At 38.8% G+C, this 20,742-nt stretch overlaps 2 protein-coding genes across 4 annotated transcripts in view; one reads left to right on the forward strand and one right to left on the reverse strand.

The window, feature by feature from the left end:
- The window catches only part of bmp2k (BMP2 inducible kinase), a 68,202-nt gene extending 59,334 nt beyond the window's left edge, over positions 1 to 8,868 (forward strand). For all 3 annotated transcript variants that reach the window (XM_007896976.2, XM_007896978.2, XM_007896977.2), the window contains one exon: positions 6,389 to 8,868. In XM_007896976.2, the coding sequence (XP_007895167.2) occupies positions 6,389 to 7,788 (1,400 nt within the window). In that variant the 3' untranslated portion in view covers positions 7,789 to 8,868. The remainder of the gene's footprint in view (positions 1 to 6,388) is intronic.
- Positions 8,869 to 9,819: 951 nt separating this feature from the next.
- Positions 9,820 to 20,107, reverse strand: paqr3a (progestin and adipoQ receptor family member IIIa). The gene is made up of 7 exons (XM_007896973.2): positions 20,004 to 20,107; positions 19,001 to 19,189; positions 17,033 to 17,195; positions 15,852 to 16,007; positions 14,334 to 14,531; positions 12,918 to 13,008; positions 9,820 to 12,336 (listed from the first exon to the last, which is right to left on the reverse strand). The coding sequence occupies exons 2-7, from the start codon at positions 19,183 to 19,185 to the stop codon at positions 12,194 to 12,196; spliced, it is 936 nt and encodes a 311-aa protein (XP_007895164.1). The 5' UTR covers positions 19,186 to 19,189; positions 20,004 to 20,107; the 3' UTR covers positions 9,820 to 12,193.
- Positions 20,108 to 20,742: the final 635 nt, after the last annotated feature.

Consider the following 20,742-nt stretch of genomic DNA (forward strand, 5'->3'; position numbering starts at 1 on the left):
CGTTATGAAAGCGTGTATGAAGGTTCTCGGTACTGTGAGACAGTGACGGAGCCGGGCGATGTTGTGGAGGTGGGTGAAGGCAGAGCGGGTTATGGTATGGATGTGGGGTAGAAAGGATAGTTGAGGGTCAAACAAAATGCCAAGGTTCCAGACTGGCTTAGTAAGGTGGAGTGTCCATCCATGGATGGTGATGCTGTCAGCGCCTGAGGTGTGGAAACGCTGACGGGAGCCAATCAGGAGAGCCTCGGTCTTGTTGAAGTTCAACTGAAGAAAGTTCGCTCTCATCTAGGACTTGATGTCTGACAGACATTCTGTCAGGACAGCAGTGGTCCTGGAGTCAAGGGTGGAGGCAGAGAGGTACAGTTAGGTGTCATCCGAATACGTGTGGAAGTTGACCCCATGTCTGCAGATGATGTTGCCAAGAGGGAGCATATAGATTTTGAAGAGGAAAGGACCAAGGACAGAGCCCTGAGGAAGGCTACCCGAGACAGTCCAGGGGCTAGAGGAGAAACTGTTTGTGGAGATGAAGTGGAGGCGGTTTGAGAGGTACAATCTGAACCATTCAAGGACAGAACCGTGAAGGTTGAGGTAAGAGGAGGGGCGGTGGATGAGGATAGAGTGGTCAACGGTGTCAAAGACAGCAGAGAGGTCAAGGAGAATGAGGAGGCAGAGGGAGCCCTGTTGGGAGATGAACAGAATATCACTTTGTCACTTTGACCAGGGCTGCTTCTGTGCTGTGGGCGGTATGAAAACCTGATTGGAGGGGGTTGTGAAGGGAGTGGCGGGAAAGGAAGGAGTGAAGCTGGGAAACAACAACTGATTCCAGGAATGGGTCCAGGGAGGTTTTTTTTTAAAAAGGATAGGAGTAATGACGGCCGGTTTTAAAGGGATGGGAACAGTATCAGTGGACAGGGAGAGGTTTATGGTGTCTGTGAGTAAAAGGGCAAGGAGGTGGAGCTGGGAGGTAAGGAGAGGGTTAGGGATTGGGTTGAGGGAGCACAAAAAGAGGAGTCTGGGATTGTCCTTAGCTTCCAAGGTGATTTTGGAATGGAAGCTGAGGTGAGAGCAAAGTGATAGGTCTTAGTGCAGTCCTGCCAGATCTGACGGTGAACTGCAAACTCATAGAGGAGGGAGAGACCCATTCACAGACATTCACAAATGTATAGAGAGATGACACAGACAATTTCAACACTGGGGCCTCCAAGTGAAGCCCCATTTCTCGCTTGCACATGTGCGTCTAGACCTGCCCCGCCCACAGTGATGTCAGGTAAACAGCGAGAGACCCACGGGCCAGAAACTCTGTTTATAGAGGGTTTGTATGTAGCGAGAAGTTCCTTTGTAGTGGGTTCCTCAGGAAAAGTGCAGATGCACTTTTCTATTGGCCAAGCTTCTGAGAAAATGATTGATTGATTGTGGAAAACAAACCTTGAGAACATCAAGTAAATATGAAAATATGCGATTCCGGACATAAGCCCGATGCTTCCAATTACCATTGTATGATTTTTGCTGCCATGATCACCCAAGAACTTTTTCAAAATAAATTAAGAGTAGAATTACATTTTTTTTGCTGCCACCCAGTCCAAGAATGCTGAAGCTAGTTGGCGTGCCTTCATTGACATACCTGTCTGAGATCCAGTAACGAAACATGGGAAAGGATTGTAAATTATTGTTACAAAGACTAACACTTTCCTAAAGGAACTTTAAATTGCTATACATTTGTGAATTGCTTTCAGTTTACTTGGTTTAAGTAGGCTAACTTGTAAAATAATGTACAATAAGAATGTTTAGTTACTGACTTTTACAATATTGTATTGATTAAATCACGTAACTGGCATTGTATATAATAATCATTGCTTTTGATATAGCGCCTTATCACATCTTCGAGACACCTCAAACCGCTTCACAAGATACATTAATCCATTATTCTACAATTGCACACAGCAGAGTCCCACAAGCAGTTGTTGGTTGAGTGATCAAATTAGTATTTGTTTGGAGAGATTATTACCCCTGGAAAAGCAATCTGCCTATTGACTAACATCATTTGCATAATTTACATCTATTAGTTAATGTACTTGTTTAAATATTTTGAATATTTGTAGTAGTAAGATAGTGTGCTGATTCTGGTTTACCATAACTGAGAGCTAAAACTATTTTTGAAATTAATTTCATTCTTTATAGTTGATATAAAATATTAACAATATTTTTTCGCACAGCAAAATGTCATTTATGTTGAGAATTAAGCATCTGTGAACTCTAGGGAGGGATGAAGGATTATGTAGAATTGATGATACATGGAAATCGGATAATGCTTCTGTGTTCCAATCCAGCATGCTATATGAAATTAAATGCATTGTTGATGCTAAATCTTACTTGAACATTTTCAAATACTAAAGGATTAAAGTTCCACATTTTTAATACAAATGACAGTTCAACCAAAACAAGCTTTAAGATGACCTTTCCTATCAATAAAAGATTTCAGAATTTTCTTCAGGTATGACTCGATTTTTGTTTTGGATATCATACCATACGGCAAAATTACAGCAAGAATATGGCAGGGGAAAAAATCTGAATAGTTAATCTGCTGAAAGGGAAAGTGTTAGCAAGATGTTGCTATTACACAGAGTGTATCATATTCTGCTTTTTATTTTTATTTGTGTTACATAACTGCCACATTTTACCAAATGTCAATTGAAGAATAATGGATTACTGGGTGGAAATTTATGACATCAATATAAATTAAGACTTAATTGAATATGTACAGTCACCTATTTCCTTAATTATAAACATTGTTATGATTAAAATATTAGCAAAAATTATAATAAGCGAACCAATACAGGTAAGCAAATTTCAAATCCCAAACCAGGTTAGCAATCAGTCCTTTGGCAGTTAGATGTCAAAGTCAAACGTTTAAACATCAATTATCTGGATATCTGTAGAATTAATCTGGAGCATTGTTGGAGTCTAAAAACCATAGGCGGAAGGGAACTAGGGAAAGAACACGAAAGGGAGAGAATAGGATTGGGAGAAGAGACTAATGATCTGTCATAACAGTGAAATTTTGGTATTGCTGACTTTTAACGAACAGCCCATCCCTTCCACTATCACTGCTGTCAGGCTGGCACATTTGGTAAATCAAGAAGGGATTGGGAAGTTGACATAAGCAAACTGGACAGCAACATCTCCACCAAGTGAGTCATCTTTGTTTTATCCATATCAGGGGACTACTATTGAGAAGTAGTGATAGAAACCATAGATAGTGATAGCAACATCCCTACCAAGTGAGTAATCTTTGTTGTATCCATATTAGGCGACTGTACTCTTGAGAAGTAGTGATAGGAACCAGTGATAGCAACATCCCTACCAAGTGAGTAATCTTTGTTGTATCCATATTAGGGGACTACTATTGAGAAGTAGTGATAGAAACCATAGATAGTGATAGCAACATCCCTACCAAGTGAGCAATCTTTGTTGTGTCCATATTAGGCGACTGTACTCTTGAGATGTAGTGATAGGAACGGTATCACACCCATGTCAATGTGAGAGTTAAAAATAAATGGGCTATCTTCCATAATGTGTAAATCAGGTGGTGTGTGGAGTTGAACCAGTCTGATATCATTGCTTGTGATCACTTTTACCTATTCAAAATTGTAGACAATATTATTGAAAATACGGGCATTTCAATAAAATGTGTAGAAGGCTGTCCATCTCAAAATATACTCTGTAATACTTGTCGAGCAGCTTAGGTTGCTAGTGGTGCCATGGAACTAGCATTCAGTAGCTCCTGTTTAGTAGGAGTTTTAGATGCCCACAGATGTTCTGTATCTTTTAACATCAGCCTTTTCCCCGCTATATCTCTTAAAACTATGCTAGTTCAATGTCATCCAAAGGACAGCCCATTATTTCACATGACAACAACAAATTACAGTACTACAGCGCCTTTCACCGAGTAGCATATTATGAACCATATATTTCTGGTTGTGGCTTGAAACTTTTGGTTCAGGAACGATAGTCCACCCAGCCATACCATATGACACTCAATGATACTGGTCTGTAATGATCTCAAGGTGACCCACACAATTTTGGTGGTTTATTTCAATCACACATCTCTCCCTGTAGGGTGACCTCAAGGATGTTCTCAGAAGATGAGTGCTCTCATCTTTCAGAATGATTAGATGTGCCCAAGTCCACCTCTGAGAAATTATTTGTTCAATACTTTTATTAATTTGATTGCATCAAATTTATATCTGCACATCATGTAATAATTGAATTGCAGGCATAATTTATAGCAGTTATGAGTAAATCGTGGTACTTTGGACATAGAATAATTGAGCAGTGGCGCCAGCCATAGTTCATTAGTACTTTCAAGGGTGGACAAACTACACAGCATCGCCTACTTGGAATCCTTGTTGTCTTCAACGCCTAAAAACAAAGCAAAGCTGCTATATCAACATTTGTGAGTGGATCACATAAGGTTCCTTATGTTATTTGGAAATAAAATATTGCCTGACTTAGAACAGATTATTTTTCCTACCAATTTAATTTCTTTTGTCTTGTTCCAAGTAAATTGAATGTTGCAGTTATTATTACAAGAACAGACTGCAGTTACTGTTGTAAAGCTAGTTTCTTTTTTAGTATTTTGTCTTCTGTTTATGAAATGCAGTCTTTGATGTCAAGATTTAAAGACTTTAGGGAGTTATCAAATTCTATTTGTATCGTGTGGTTTTTACCTTGGGAAACATCAGCAGGTTAAAAAAAAGATCCAGATTCGATTGAGGTAATGAAAACACTTTTATTCTGAGCAATCACTTGAAAATGACTTTGATATCTAAGGGAATAGAATCTTACTCATCTTTTTATTTCTTAGCTTTAAATTCTGTTGCAATAACACATAAGGTTTGTTCCAGTTTTGAACTGAGAAACATTGGGAGTTTTCTGGTTTACAATTAAAGCAAAAGCATGGCAGTTGTAAATCATTTGTGTATTGGTAATGAGATGTTTGGTTAATGGGTAATACTTTCACTTGACAAAAAATTGACATTACTAATGGTAGAAAGAAGAGAAAAAGCTATGAGGATAAGAATTTTATTGTTTCAATTATTGCAGACAGGAGGAAACTACATAATTGGTTTTCCGAGTCAGTTTGGTTCAGTTAGTGTTAGTTTGGCTCAGTCTCAAAAAAACATCTCAACGCTTTGATCGTGCTTTCGGCCATCCTTCATTTACCCCTCGATTCCAACCCCAGCTCGGGTGCTAGGCCTCAACTGACTACCGCTTTGGGACGTCTTTCTGACGTGAAAGCCGCTATATAAATGTAATTTTGTTGTCTCGTTTCTGGATTAGATAGATGTGGGTTCATGTCCCTCTTCAGGACTTGAGCTCATAGTGAAGGCTGACACTCTAGGGCTATACTGGATAGCACTGTTGTTTCAGTGTCTTTTTTGGTGAGACTTTAAAAAAGCGCTCCAGTCGGCAAGTTATTCTGATAAGATGCTGGAGAGGAAGAGCACAACAAATACTCGTAGTTTGTGAGAGTTTTCAACATGCAGAAGTCCTAAATCAAATCCAAGCTATAATGACTTTAATATGGAGAAATTTCATTTTTTAACAGAATTTCTTCATAAGGAAACAGAAAATTCAGTCCTGTATATCCTTATTTTCAAAATTTCAGATTCCTTGGGACAGTATGATGGAGTTAGAGAAGGATTCCCACTTTTTTAGGAATCCTCTTTTAAATTGTTACATATTAGACATCATTTGTTCAGGGAGTATTTTTTTTTAAAAAAGTAGTCTAATAATAATAATCCTTGCATTTGATATAGTGCCTTATGTCTTCAAGGCCCTTCACAGAATATACTGTAAAGTGAATTGCCTGTATATTTTGTAGGCGAAAGCAGCAGCCAATTGTGCAAAGCAGTGTCCCTCAAACAGTCATGGATTGAGTGATCAAATTATTTTTTTTAATTTGGGGAAGGGATTATTACTCTCGGAAAAGCTACAAATTGACTAACAACCAGGTTCCTATTTACTGCTAGGTAAACAAGTGTAAGGAAACTTGTCTAAGGTTTCGCCCCAAGTGCTCTAACCATTTAAGCTGCAGGGCTCCACCAGGGAGCGGCTCAGAGCACTTAAACATCTCTCTGTAATATCAGACCTTTGGGGAAAGTCAACAAGCCCACTATCTGTTTTCCCTTAATTACATAATTCAAAACCTATTTTGTGTTTAAGATGTACCAGGTTGAAAAAATTAAGGTAATGAGCTCTGAATAAATTATCCTCCCTCATTAGAGTTTTAACTGGAGAACCCCAGTATTTCAATTTATTCTTCTAAATTCTCTCAACTTTTTTTTCGTGTACAAGTAATAATCTAAAGTTCTGTGTTTTACCATAGGATCGAGGGGAAATACTGAAGAAAATGCAACAGATCCAAGAATCATTTCAGACCTCTCCTTTAAAGCTGAAAAACAGGGGCAAGTCATCTGTCAATTTGATGAAGACAGTAAAGAAAGAAGAAAAAGTAGCTCAAGTTTAGTTGTGCAGCAGCATAGAAAAAAAGACTTGGACAGCGATTTTGAGTCTGATCCACCCACTCCAAAGAGCAGTGAAGAAGAGGAACTAGAGGAGGGGTTCCACAGCGAGCAAGGCGAGTTTAATGAAAACGATGTTGAAACGGAACATTTTGGGCAAAGGCCATTGCTAATGGACTCTGAAGACGAAGAAGTGGAGGAGGAGGAGGAGGAAGAAAGGAACAGCTCTGATTCAGACTATGATCAGAGTAAGGAGGTTTATTCTGTATCAGAACCAGGCAATGAGTATAATGCTGATGCTGAAAGTGTTGCCAGTGCAGGGTCAGCAGCAGCGCTCATCACTCCTCCAGATTCACCACGGACCAAAGGGTGCACAACATTGCAAGAAGTGGATGTGTTTGGTGCCGTGCCATTTGTTGGCCTGTCTCAGCAGGCACAACCCAGCAAGAAAGTGGAAAATAAAGACCGTTTTCAAAAGGAAGAGTTTGATGTATTCAGTAATGCGCCTTTTACCAAGAAATTACCTCATACAGTTCGACACGGTGACGGTACTTTGACACAAACCCCACCTGTTTCACCTAATGATGTGGACATGTTTGGTTCCACTCCTTTCCAGCCCCTTCAAACAATGCAAAGTACAGAAGAAAAGGAGGATGTATTTGGACATGTTCCTTTTGAAGAAGTTACAGCCAGCCAGCAGCACAAGTTGAAGCAGCGCAGCTTACAAAAACTTTCTTCCCGACAACGCCGCACCAAACACGAATCTTCCAGTGGAAATGGCAAGCGTCATCATGGCACACCAACAACTGCAAGAAAGCCTTCTAAACCTAGCTATAGAACTCCTGAGCGAACACGGAGGCACAAAAAAGTAGGCAGGCGTGATTCACAGAGTAGCAATGAACTGCTAAATATATCAGACTCTAAAGAGAACATTGGTGTGGCCCTTTCAGATGGAAAAGATAAAAATCAAATGTTGTCAGCTGATGAAAGCCTGCTTGATCCATTTGGTGCTAAGCCATTCCACCCTCAAGAGCTTGTAAGAAATTCGCAGTGCCAAGCTCTAGGTGATAACCGAGGGGACCATAATTCAGTTGTGAACAGATCCAGACCAAGCTCTATACATGGGCCATTTCACACTGAAAATGAGCTAAATACAGATGATTTTGGTGCAGTCCCTTTTACTGAACTTGTATTGCATAGTATTACACAGCAACATGGTGACTTTGATCCATTTGGTGCTGCACCATTTCCTTCCAAACAGTGAATCTTAGTCTTCCAGCACATACTCAATGTGCACTTTGTTCAAAACTCATTCCCCACCACAAGGCCTTAAGAGCAGGGCCCTCCCCCTGCTACAGAATACCTCTTGAGCAGTCATAGTTGGTGAAATCCCAGCTGACTTGCAGTCTCTCCCCTTAAATTCAATTTTCTCAATGTGTGGTAGTAGCTTGTATGATCCACTTCATTCTTAATTTCACATTTTAAAAAGATTTATAACCCCACCTGTTACAAGGGAATTAATTCTTTTTATTAACTTTGAATTTTTTCATGAAAAACGTTCTTTTATTTCTCAATGTGAGGAAGTGAAAGGCGCTATATCAAATGCAAGGATTATTATTCTTATACAGAACCTGTTTAAAAATGTAATCATATGTCCATTAGAAAGGGACTTGATTGAAGTTTTCAAACTGTAACTACACTCGATCATGTAAATTATGCATTTTGCTTTTTCTGAGGTTGAGGACATCCAGCGGAAAGAATTCATTTGTAGAATGTATCCGTATTCCTCAAAATAATCTAGTATCAGGCCAAATTCTATGTGTTCTGCTTATTGGTAAAGTGATCATGATATGCAGCCAGTTTGAGAAGCAGACATTTTTATATACCTGGAGTTGAAATGCCCTTTCATTATTGTGTGATTAATAATTGTTTTGCTTGTGTTCAGCCAAGCTGCTTGTGTGAATGGAAATCAAACTAGCATCCAGCATATAGTATATATTTTATTGCTGAGATACAGTTAAAGTGCACTTTTCAGACTTAGACTTCCACTATCTATTGAGGCTTGAAAATGAACAGGTCTTAACTTTTTGTATTAATAGATTTCATTGTAATTTGTTAAACTTGTCATTTTTATATTTTGATTACAATTTGCTTAATGATTTTCTTTCCACTGTTAACACATTGAGAGCTCTGTTTGGATTTGCTCTTTGCAAGCTGTTCAGTCTTGATTTATCTTAATTTAACGATGCATCAAGAGGGGTGGTTTTCCCATATACCCCTTGTTGTTGATTGTATTCATTCTTATCTGCTTTCCAATGAAGCAATAAATTCTACTTGGGTCAGACTTCAAGAATTTAACATTTATAACCATCTATAAATAATTCACTGGTAAGGATTTTTAAAAAATATTGCACACCTGATTTCAACATCTTTTTTTTGACAAATTCCAAAGATGTTGATGGAATTTCATTCCCCTGGATGCAGTGTGGCACCAACTGAAATTTTCAGAATCCCCTCTTACTGAAACTCCTTGACACTTGCTTTCATCGAAGCTCATTTCAAAAGCATCAAGGCAGATGATCGTGCCTTCTCAAGACGTCAATATACTTTATAAGACCCAAATGCTGCTCTTCATTCTGTCAAGCTCCAAAGGTTCCGTTTCCATATTATTTTGCTTCATTTCAAATGATTGCACTTAAATTCCCAGCTGAGGATGGATAGACAGCCTTCTCTAATATACCTACATATCAAACAGTCACTACACTTAAATATTTGCTGTGTGGGAAGTGATTCGAGACATTTGATACGATGAGGTGTTATGTCAAATGCTACTAATTACTTATAAAGCTACCTACAATAATCAAATCCACTACTTTTGCAATAGATGTGGAGATGTGCAAATATAGTAGAATAACTTGACTTACTAACAAAGTGATGCCTGGCAGTCTATATACATTCAGGAATTCAATACTATGTTTGCTGTTAAAAAATTATCTGCAAATTACTGCACATTAGTTATGACATTGGTTGAAATAATTCCATTCCCTTTTCTTGAACTTTTTTGACTCCAACTGAAACACCAACAGTTTTTTGGTGATGTTCAATTTTTTTTGCAAGACATTTGTAAGAAAGCATGCATTTGCCTTTCACCTAGGAAATTAACTGAACTCTTAAGATGTAGTCTTATACTGACAAAGATTGTTAATTCGTGTTCATTCATTTGTTCCTTACTACTCCACCCTCTTGAAATCCTTTCTCTTGCTGTGAATTGAATATGTTCTTTATAGAGAAAAACTGTTTATATAAGAAGTTTATTTCTTCATTGTTCACAGAGTCTCCTATATNAAAAACACTCAGGCAAGTTTGAAGAAGTTCTCAAGCACCACATGTGATACTGAGGAGTTAGTTGAAGGTTAAAAACACATTATACTATTACAATTCCTAAGTTTCTATTAATAGCTGGACATTGGGGAGGTTGCTGCACGGAATAATAAGTGACAATGCCCAAATTGCTGCAAGTTTGCTGCATGACAATTCAGGGTATATTTTACGGTATTCTTGTTGGTATGATTTACCAATTGGGAGACTGGGAACATTTAACATTAAGGGGAGAATTCACACAGTAAACCTCACCTGAACTTGGTATAAAAGATCAGGATTTATTATTTAAATGGAACATATGACAATCTGACAAAACATGAAAAGAAGGGTTCATCCCAAAGTTTAGGATTTTAACATCTGTTGTGTGAGCCAGTTTCTTCAGGCTAATAAATAAAGCTGGAATTGAATTGTCAGCATATTGGGAACTGAATGTGTGAATTTAAACATGAATTCATAATGATTACCACCACTTTCAAACATATCTACTCAATCTTCCAATTGATCACAATCCATACTAAACTAGGGTGTAGACCAGGAAAATTGTGCAGATACATGGTCCATTATTATGCTTCTGCATTGGAACTATTCAGCCTATCAGACTAAATATGAGGTACTCCTGAGCTACTTTCATTGATCTCTTTTGGTAAAGGAAATACCTGTTGAACGAAATCTAGAGCAAGACTGTTGAGGCAGATTGATTACCTACCTAGGGAAATGAAGAAAATGGGACTTCCAGATGACATTTCTCTTTTTTTCCCCCAAATTTCCCAATTCACCACAGACCCTAATCCTGTACTGACCGTTGGGCATGCAACTCACATCACTCAAAAGTGCAGAGAATGAAGGGTAACACCTTGAGGAATAACACAGGACAACAAAGTAGATGAAAGGATTGATTCCAAGAATGCTTACCATCACAAACCAACCCCTTCACACCTTAGCGACTCTGACCTGCTTACCCCACTCTGCCTGCTTCATTCGCTTAGCTGGCACAAGCCTGCTGCATGTCCCTTGACCCCTCCGTGCCACCATTGGTCACTATTTTTATATTGATGAGCTTAGCACTCAAATATTTTGGGTAGGTGACCTTAATGGTGAAATATGTTATCTTGAGGATAAAGTAAAAGCAGCTCTCATATTTAGAATTGACTGCTATTCAACAGATTGTTGGAAGTATTCAAAGGAAATTAAGGTTAACAGAACTAAGACCTTATTCCATGGTTGACTATATTCCTCCTACTGGGATGAAAATCTAAAGTGAGATGGAAATGCTCCAAATTTTAGCCAGGTGGTATTCAACAAATAATCTGCAATGATCTTCAAACCCTCAAACTGCCCAGTTCAAAAAAAGCTACATGATTAATTCCAGCACTAATAATGTGAGACAATTGCATTGTGGAATACAACTGAGTGTAGAAATTACATTAATCAGTTTATAGGTGTAGCATTTAATTTTCAAAGTTAATTGCCATGTTGCATCCCCCAACACTGATTTGTGGGGTTCCCCAACTATGCAAATTTCAGATACAATATGCAGGTATTCCCCCCACAATATTCCTTAGAGTGTTATAGTGTTAAGTGAAACACTGCTTTTTAATCAAGCAAAAATTAAAATCCTTTAAGCTTGAATTATTACTATTATTACTGTATTGTTACAATAACCAATTCACTTAAAGAATTCTCTTGCTGTAGATTTCATTCAGCAAAGGTATTTTCCCTTACCAGGACCTTGGTTTAACCAATCTCCAACAGCACCTCCAACAGTCCAGCACACCCAGTATTATATTGGAAGTGTCAGCAAAGTTACAATTTGGGGCTTGAACCCACAACATCCTGATGTACAGGTGAGTGTTACCAACTAAGACAGGCCATGCACTGAAATTTTGGTTGCACCATAATCTTACATTACCAGTAGTATATGGAGAATACACGTTATTGAAGAAGTGATTACTGCATGATAGGACGAGTAGTCTTTCTACTAATACACACAAACATCTTTTGATGAGCATTATCAATAGAATTGTCAATAAAACATACAGAATTCTACTTATAGAATGTTAATGAAAAGTACTTCCAGGGCTTAAGACAACTTATTTAAGCAACAAAATATTTCCTTTATGACGGATGTAACCTTTCCATTGTCCCCATTCCAAACAATATTTTACTGACAAAAGGCCATACAAAGTGGCAATTCCATCTGTAGAATTACTTTCAACTCCACAATCTGTACTCAGTGTATACTACCACAGATTCAAAAACAAGCATTTTAGTGAATACACTGATGATAGTTATGTGCTCAGTACTAGTTTAGAACAAGGCTCGCTGTGCCTGTACTGTGTGATGTACACTCCAGTTTGATGCCACCAGTACAACATGAAGACGACAATAATATGCCAGCACTGATGACTGGACCCGAGGTAGTTGAGCTGCCCTGTAAGTGAACAGCAGATTGGGTCAGAAAACCGTCGTGCAATTCAATAACAACATGCATTTATATAATGCTTTGCATGGTAAATAAATGCTTTCAATACTTTACAAAAGAAAATGAATTAAAAATGTAAGTGAATGCTGTTAAAAGCAATTGTGTACCAGCAACACCCCACAACGACGAAAAGCCAATTATACAAACAAATTTACAAGTATATAACCACCTTTCACACTGAGATGTCTCAAAAGTGCTTCACAGAGCAGACAGAACCCAAGCTGTGTGTGGGGGTGGAGGTTGGGGTAACCAAAAGCAAGGTCTTAAAGATCTAAAAATTGGCTTTAATAGTGAGGAGAATTCACAAGAAACCAACATTTTTTCTTGCACCTTTTGACTACAAAAAAACCCGACAAAATCTACTGTTTTATAACAAACTGCAATGTTAGTGTAGTAAGGTGAAGATGAATGAAAACATGTCCACGAGGAGAAAGGGGATCATTTTTATTTGTGACCTATCATAATAAACTGACAGCAAATTATTTATGAATATGTAAATGTCACAAAAATGTCAGTCTCTAATCGCTCACCTGGAAAATACCTTTCTGGAATTTTTGTGACATACAGAAAAAAAGCCACTGCAGCCATCAAGTACATCGCAAACACACGGGGAGCAAATGCCTGCAAAATAAAGTAATCAACAAGGAATTGTTCATACAGATAGAAAAGGAATAAAATTAAAAAATAATAAACTGAATTGAAATTCAAACAATACTAAAATTAAAACTGAAGAAAATTCTACTATATCATTACACTGAACCAAAAATAGTAAAAGGACAACAATTATTAAGCCAAGTCTCTAAGCAGCACCATGCAGTACTATCCGTTCGTACACCATAAAGACACCATCAAGCTTAACCAATGGAGAGCATCAAGTAAGTCACTTTTTCATGCAAGCAACTTTGAGAAGTGCAATTACAGTTTTGTGCATATTCGATTTCTCATCTTAGATTTTTTTAAAAATATACTACTTCTGAATATTTCATTGTGCACTGCTCCAGCTCGAGGCATATCACTTTTGGTTTAGTTTGGCTGCTGATTTATATTAAGCAAAGCTGAAAAGTTGGTTTGCTTATAATGATGTTAGTAGGGCATAGGTGCCAATAGAGATGCTTTGTCCTACAATTAGAATCAGAAAGTTTACTACACATAAAGAAGACAGTATAAATGAGGCCATTTGGCAAATTATGTACATCTTGGCACTATGCTCTAATCCCATTCTCCCTGCTTGTTCCCTTCTAATCTTTATTATATTTCCCAAGTAATTATCTAATTCCCTTTTAAATGCTACTATGGATTTTAATCAAAAACCATTCAATATCTAAATGAGTTTAAACGAAAAAATTTGCAAATATTTGAATGCAACCATGTATAGATAATGATAAATGGAACAGATAATAAATTATTTTTCTTGAGTGTAAATAAACTTGCCCATTAAAATACTCTAAAAATACCTTTAATACTTGAATATAATGCAGTATATCTGCTCGGGTCCAAATCCCTGACTGTACAGTGCCTTGGGACATCCTCCTGATGTGAAAGGCGCTATACAATGTAATTTTGCATTGTATATTTGATAGGTTTCTGAAGTATATATACTGCAACAGCTGATTCATTATAATTAACTTCTTATTATAATGTTATATTATTGTTCTAAACACTGCACTATATGGTTGTCCAATACATAAATTGGGAATCCAAAAGTGGCAAAAATGCTTTTTTAATAAGTAAATAAAAAATGAGTAATCAACACGATCGTTGGGCATGTGTTCTCAATTATCATATTCGCATGGTATTTTCTACTAAAATTACTGCATGTGGCTGAAACAGTGTCGCCTGTGGTTAGTTAGCAAATTCTATTGGACCACACTGTTTTAATAAATAAGAGAATCAAATGTGTAATTATTGAATTGAGTATGACATAAAAGTCAAGACATTACACTCACCAGAACTATTGGAGCAGACCAGCCCCCATTCTGCCAAATCCAGTGAATTGTTGGGATAATCCCATATGCAGAAACACAGCAAAAGATGAGTGCACGTAGTTTATTCCACTGCTGAGTCAAGTAATACGGATGTATTTGTGCAAAGAATACTGCCAATATCATAGCAAGTATTGTGATTAGGTAGACCTGCCGCCAGTACTGCAACAAAAATAAAACAAAATAAATACAGATTTACAACCTGCAATAAACAGCAACCTTCATGTAAGGTTAATGTTTAAGCAAGGAAGAGGGGGCAGGGGAACATGACCATAGGCACTTTTGAAGAGGAAAGTTTTAAGAAAGGGAGGTTGAGGTGGAGGAGTGAGGGAGGGAGGTCCAGAGGTTAATGGCATAGTGACTGAAGGCTTGGCTAATGCTATTCATACGGAGAGACAGGAAACATTCAGCAGGCCAGTTAGCCGAGAGGAGCGGGCGAGTAGAAGAGCAGAGCAAAAGATTTAAGAGATAGGGAGGTTCCTAGGGCGTGAAGGGATTTATAGGTGACATGAGAATCTTGAAGTTAACCTGTGGGAGACAGAGAGACAGTGCAACCTGCCGAGGACTGGGTGATGGACCTGCAGACCTTGGCTGAGGTGATGATGCGAATATCAGAATTTAGGATTAGCTGGATTTTACAGAAGACGGGAATTGGGACTGACAGACAGGTAAAAGTGCAGCGCTAATGAATCAGTTGTTTCATGTTTAGAGGTAGCTCAATTTTTTTTAAAAATTATTGTTAAACTTTGTTTACACATTTACTTTCACTGCTCCATAACAACTCGAACGCTTCTGAAAATCTCATTACATTGATTACGATTTGCTTATTTTAGCCAAATAAGAATCCAAATGTCTGACTTGTATTGTCAGAATGTAGATTTTGTGGCCACATGGATGAGCTACGACAGAAAGTTTACCTTTTTCTCATTCACAGTCAAGTTTGTTGGAGGAGATTTTCACTTGCTAACATGCTAATTTAATTAATGCATTTGATACAGTGCCTTACCATGTCTTTGAGATGTCTCAAACTATACTGTAATGGGAATTGACCATGTATTTTGTGGGTGAAACACAGCAGCCAATTACGCACAGCAGTGTCCCACAAACAGTCATGACCAAATTATTATTATATTTTAGGCTTTTTTTGAAGGGATTATTACCCCGGGAAAAGCAATCCGTCAATCGGCTAACAACCGGGTTCCTACTTACTGCTAGGTGAACAGAGGCATGTGGAGTAAGGAAACTTGCTCAACACTTTTTTTCCTGCCCAGGAATTGAACCCAGGTCGTCTTGCTTGCAAGGCGAGTGCTCTAACCACTAATCTACAGGACTCCACAATGTGAATATTGCCCTGCGCTTGTGTGGCTGAATGTTGTAACATCACACATACAAACACTAAAATCAGGACCAAACGCAAAAGAGAAGGGGTAAATTATAATTTGTCATTATAAATACTTTGAACACAGAAGAGAAAATCCTTACCTCATTGCAGTAAAAAGCATAGAAGACTGCAGGGACGTAACAGCCTAAAATTCCTACGGCAATACCAGCATAATCGAGGGCTACCCAGCGCTGATTTGCTTTTTCAGAGCGATGACAGCAAAATACATGATACCCTACTGAACACAGCATACACACCTACAAGGCAAAATGTTAAAACTAAATGCAAAAATAACTTGAATATATTGGATATTTACACCGCAAGTAGCCAGTACAGTGTATCACAATCCCTTATATAACAACTTATATAGCGCCCTCCACGCAGGGTAGTGTCTCAGAATGCTTAAAATAATATGCTGGTAAAACGAATAATTGCACAACAATTAGAATAATTGTACAACAATTAGAAATTCTCACAAAAAAAATTCTGATTACAAGAGAATTTGGTGCGACTATTTACAAAAACACTATTCAAGTGTTATAAGTGGAAAAAACACATTTCTGAAGAGGGGCTGTCTTAATGATCATCAGTGCAGCATAACCATACAATAAAAGGTTGCGTTCATTTCCAGGCTTTGCTGATTTAGGCTTATTTCAGTACTGGAAGGAGTTAAGAGCTACAACTGCTCTTTAAACCAAAGAGGGGAAGAAATCCAGGGTTTCCAATTCTGATCGTTCCTATAAACTGTGATGTTTGAGAGTCTGATTAATAATTCCAAATGACTGGAAATTCATGCTACATGCTGAAAACTGTGTGGGAGAGGAAGTAAAGTTTAAAAAATAAAGTGAAGTTAGACTTATGAATCTTTAAGAATATTTATCTTTTTCTGAGAGTATCCTACATTAATGGTAAAGTGAACCTAAGAAACTAGAAGGTTCTTATGCAATGCAAAATTAGGTCACACCACAGATCCAGCTAGATGCTGTATAATATCCAGTTTCAATTCAATAATATACCATTGTGAATTATGATCCTCTTTCATTATATACATACATTATAAGATAATGTTATAGAAAATGATACAATACACAGGGGGCTGGTCAAGTTCATACTGAATTTGAAAAGCTGTAACTGCTATCAGATAATTGCAGGATTAGTCTTTTATTGTACTTTCACATTTTTTACATTAAGTAAAAGTTACATTAAGTTCACTCCATCAAAGAAAACTGATAATCCTGGAATCATATTTGTTGAAACACCCACCCATTTCAAAGCTACTTGCCTGGAAGCAGAAGAGACAGATAGAATATATAACATAGTCATCTCTTGAGGCATTTGCTTCTGGAAGTACAGTGGTCATGTCATAAATACCAAGGCTGAAGAACAGGAAAAATCCAAGTAGATGACTCCAAATATTGACCGATTCATTGGAAAGGATGAAAAGACTGCAGAGAGAAGTGTTCAGTTACACAGAATTATATACAATCTACATCACCATAATAGGACACTTGGTCTAACTAGTCCGTGCCTGTGTTTTTAGAGTCTCCATCCATCCTAATCCCCTCCCTTTGCTAACCTACCCCATACCCCTATATTCCCTTCTCCCTTGAGTATACATTGAGTTTCCTCTTAAATCCATTGATGCTTTCTACTTCAACTATGCAGTTTCGGTCTCCTTATTTAAGAAAGGATGTACTCGCCTTGGAGAGGGTACAATGTAGATTCGCTAGGTTGGTACCAGAAATGAGGGGGATGAGTTATCAGGATAGGTTGAACAATTTAGGCCTATATTCTCTAGAATATAGAAGAATGAGAGGTAATCTTATAGAAACCTATATAGAAACCTATAAGATTAAGGGGCATGACAGAATAGATAGTGGGAGACTTTTTCCCCTGGTTAGAGAAACAATAACCAGGGGTCACAGTCTTAAAATTAGAGGTAAGCCCTTTCACACTGAGTTGAGGAAACACTTCTTCACTCAGAGGGCAGTGAATTTATGGAATTCTCTACACCAAAGGGCTGTAGATGTTCAGTCCTTGAACATATTGAAGACTGAGATTGATAGATTTCTTGCGGATAAAGGGATTAAGGGATATGGGGATAAGGCGGGTAGGTGGAGTTAGAATAGATCAGCAATGATCTTATTGAATGGCGGGGCAGGCTCGAGGGGCCGAATGGCCTACTCCTGCTCCTAATTCTTATGTTCTTCTAGCATCGAGTTCCACATTTTCATCACTCTCTGTGTAAAGAACTTCCTCCTACACTTTATTTTAGATCTGTTAGTTGCTATCTTATATTTATGCCCCCTTGTTATGGACTCACCAACAAGTGAAAACAGTATATTTATGTTCACCTATTGAATCCCTTCATAATTTTAAATGCCTCTATTTGGTCCCCTCTTAATCGTTTTATCTTATGAGAAGAAAGGTCTAACCTATTCAGTATTTCCCGATAGTTATATTCTTTCATCCCTGGTAACATCCTAATAAATCTATGCTGCGCTTGCTTCATTGTCACAATATCCTCTTGTAGTAAGGTGACCAGAACTGTACACAGTACTTGTCTCTGCACAATATTAGTTAATATAAATTCTATGAAAATCAAAACCTACAGAAAGTCTAATTTACAAGTCCATAATTGTCTTCAAGTTACATTTTTCAAATAATTTGAAAAATAAGATACATTATCCAAAGCTCACACAAACTCTTTATCTTTTTTTAAGAGAATAATATCTGGGCAACTCTACACTGATACTAGAGATCTACATTTCTGCCATTGTATAAAGTTACCGACAATGATGCCTGCAGTTACAATGCAGCAAGCACCTGGTGTGCACAAGGTAACTGCTGCATTTCCCTATAACAAGAATAAATTACATTTATATAAAGCCGGGAGGGCGTTGCAAGGCGCTGGGATGCAGTCACTACACTGGACAGCTATTAACTGTTTGCTCTTAGATTAGCTCTTTTTGAGACTTTTTTTCAACATCATAGGCAATAAAACAAATACAAGGGTTATTTTTTATTTGGATGGCAACTTTACCAAACAGTAGAATTCCAATACCTAGGTGTCATGTCTATAGTATATCCTGTACGGTGTTGAATATACTCCAATAATTAGGTGCAATTTTTTTTTGAGATAATCACGTTATACATAGATTTTTTTCTGTTCATTATAATTGAAACATTCAAGAATATGCAAGTTTTATGTTCCTAAGAGAAACCAGAAATTCTTGAATTTATGACCCACCTTTTTAAGCACAGTTTGGAAGGTAGGTATGCCCTATATCCATCTGTAATGTAAGGGTTATCCTTGAGGAAGCATGGGATTTGTTCGTACGTGTACAGGCGGATGCCTCTAGGTATAAGAACAGGCCAATATTGGTAGTTTCCCAGTTCAATGTAGTGGGCACTTTTAAGTAACTTCTGAGGCATGATGCTGTAATTATAAAAGAAAATATAAAATAGATTATATTTACCAATTATTACTGTGATCAGTTCCATAAAATATGGTTTCATTAAAAATTAAACTGCTGGTCAGAGTATCAGTTATACAAGCTACTGAGTTCTAATTCAATAAATGAAGATTTCAAGCCATGTTAATAATATAACTAATCGGATAATTTGATTTATCCTCCAATAAAAAAAATTCAACAATAATATAACCGTAAATCATCAGGCAGCCATAAATCTCGAACAGCATTATAAGTTACAACCATTCCAGCACCAGATGATATCATTACCGTCATAAATTCCCAGCATCAGGTAATATTATGAGTGGTAACTCCCCGATTCCACATAACATGATTTATTCCAACTCCCCAACACCAGGTAACATGATTGTTTATAACCCACCAACCTGGGTCGCATAATAATAATAACAATAATAATAATAATCCTTGCATTTTTAATAGAGCACATATCAGGCTGTTGTGCGCTTCACAGAATATACTGTAAAGTGAATTCACTGAACTGTACATCTTGTGGGCGAAACACAGCCGCCAACGGCGCACGGCAGCGTCCCACAAACAGTCGGGGAACTGAAGCGGCCAAATTATTATTATTATTATTATTTTTGAAGGGATTATTATCCTGGGAAAAGCCACGCGCTACTCACAGCCATAGGTAACCAGGTGTGTGGAGTGAGGAAACCTCGGGTGAAAGGCGCTATACAAATGTAATTTGTTGTTGTTGTTTGGTCCCTCCAACTAACATCATCAGTTATAGTAATGATAATAACAACGACAACTCACCAACAAATGTGTTATTACACATTGTCTCAAACCCCCCAATAACATCAGGAACACTCTTACCCTGAACACCCCCCACACACACACACACCCACACACCCCCCGGCCCCACTCCCCCCCCCCCCCCCCCCCCCACACCCTCCCCCCCCACACCGCCCCACACCCCCCAGTCCCGGCCCCACACCCCCAGTCCCCAGTCCCACACCCCCAGTCCCCAATCCTGGGCCCCACACCCCCAGTCCCCACAGCCCCACACCCCCAATCCCCACAGCCCCACACCCCCAGTCCCCACAGCCCCAGTCCCCACACCCCCAGTCCCCACAGCCCCAGTCCCCACACCCCCAGTCCCGGCCCCACACCCCCAGTCCCCACACCCCCAGTCCCCACACCCCCAGTCCCGGCCCCACACCCCAGTCCCCACACCCCCAGTCCCCACACCCCCAATCCCCACAGCCCCACACCCCCAGTCCCGGGCCCCACACCCCCAGTCCCGGCCCACACCCCCAGTCCCCAGCCCACACCCCCAGTCCCCACCTGGCCCCACACCCCCAGTCCCCACAGCCCCACACCCCAATCCCCACAGCCCCACACCCCCAGTCCCCACACCCCCAGTCCCCACAGCCCGGGCCCCACACCCCCAGTCCCGGGCCCCACACCCCCAGTCCCCAGTCCCACACCCCCAGTCCCCAATCCTGGGCCCCACACCCCAGTCCCCACAGCCCCACACCCCCAATCCCCACAG

The sequence above is a fragment of the Callorhinchus milii genome, unplaced genomic scaffold (assembly GCF_018977255.1).
Source record: "Callorhinchus milii isolate IMCB2004 unplaced genomic scaffold, IMCB_Cmil_1.0 Scaffold1, whole genome shotgun sequence".
Classification (NCBI taxonomy): domain Eukaryota; kingdom Metazoa; phylum Chordata; class Chondrichthyes; order Chimaeriformes; family Callorhinchidae; genus Callorhinchus; species Callorhinchus milii.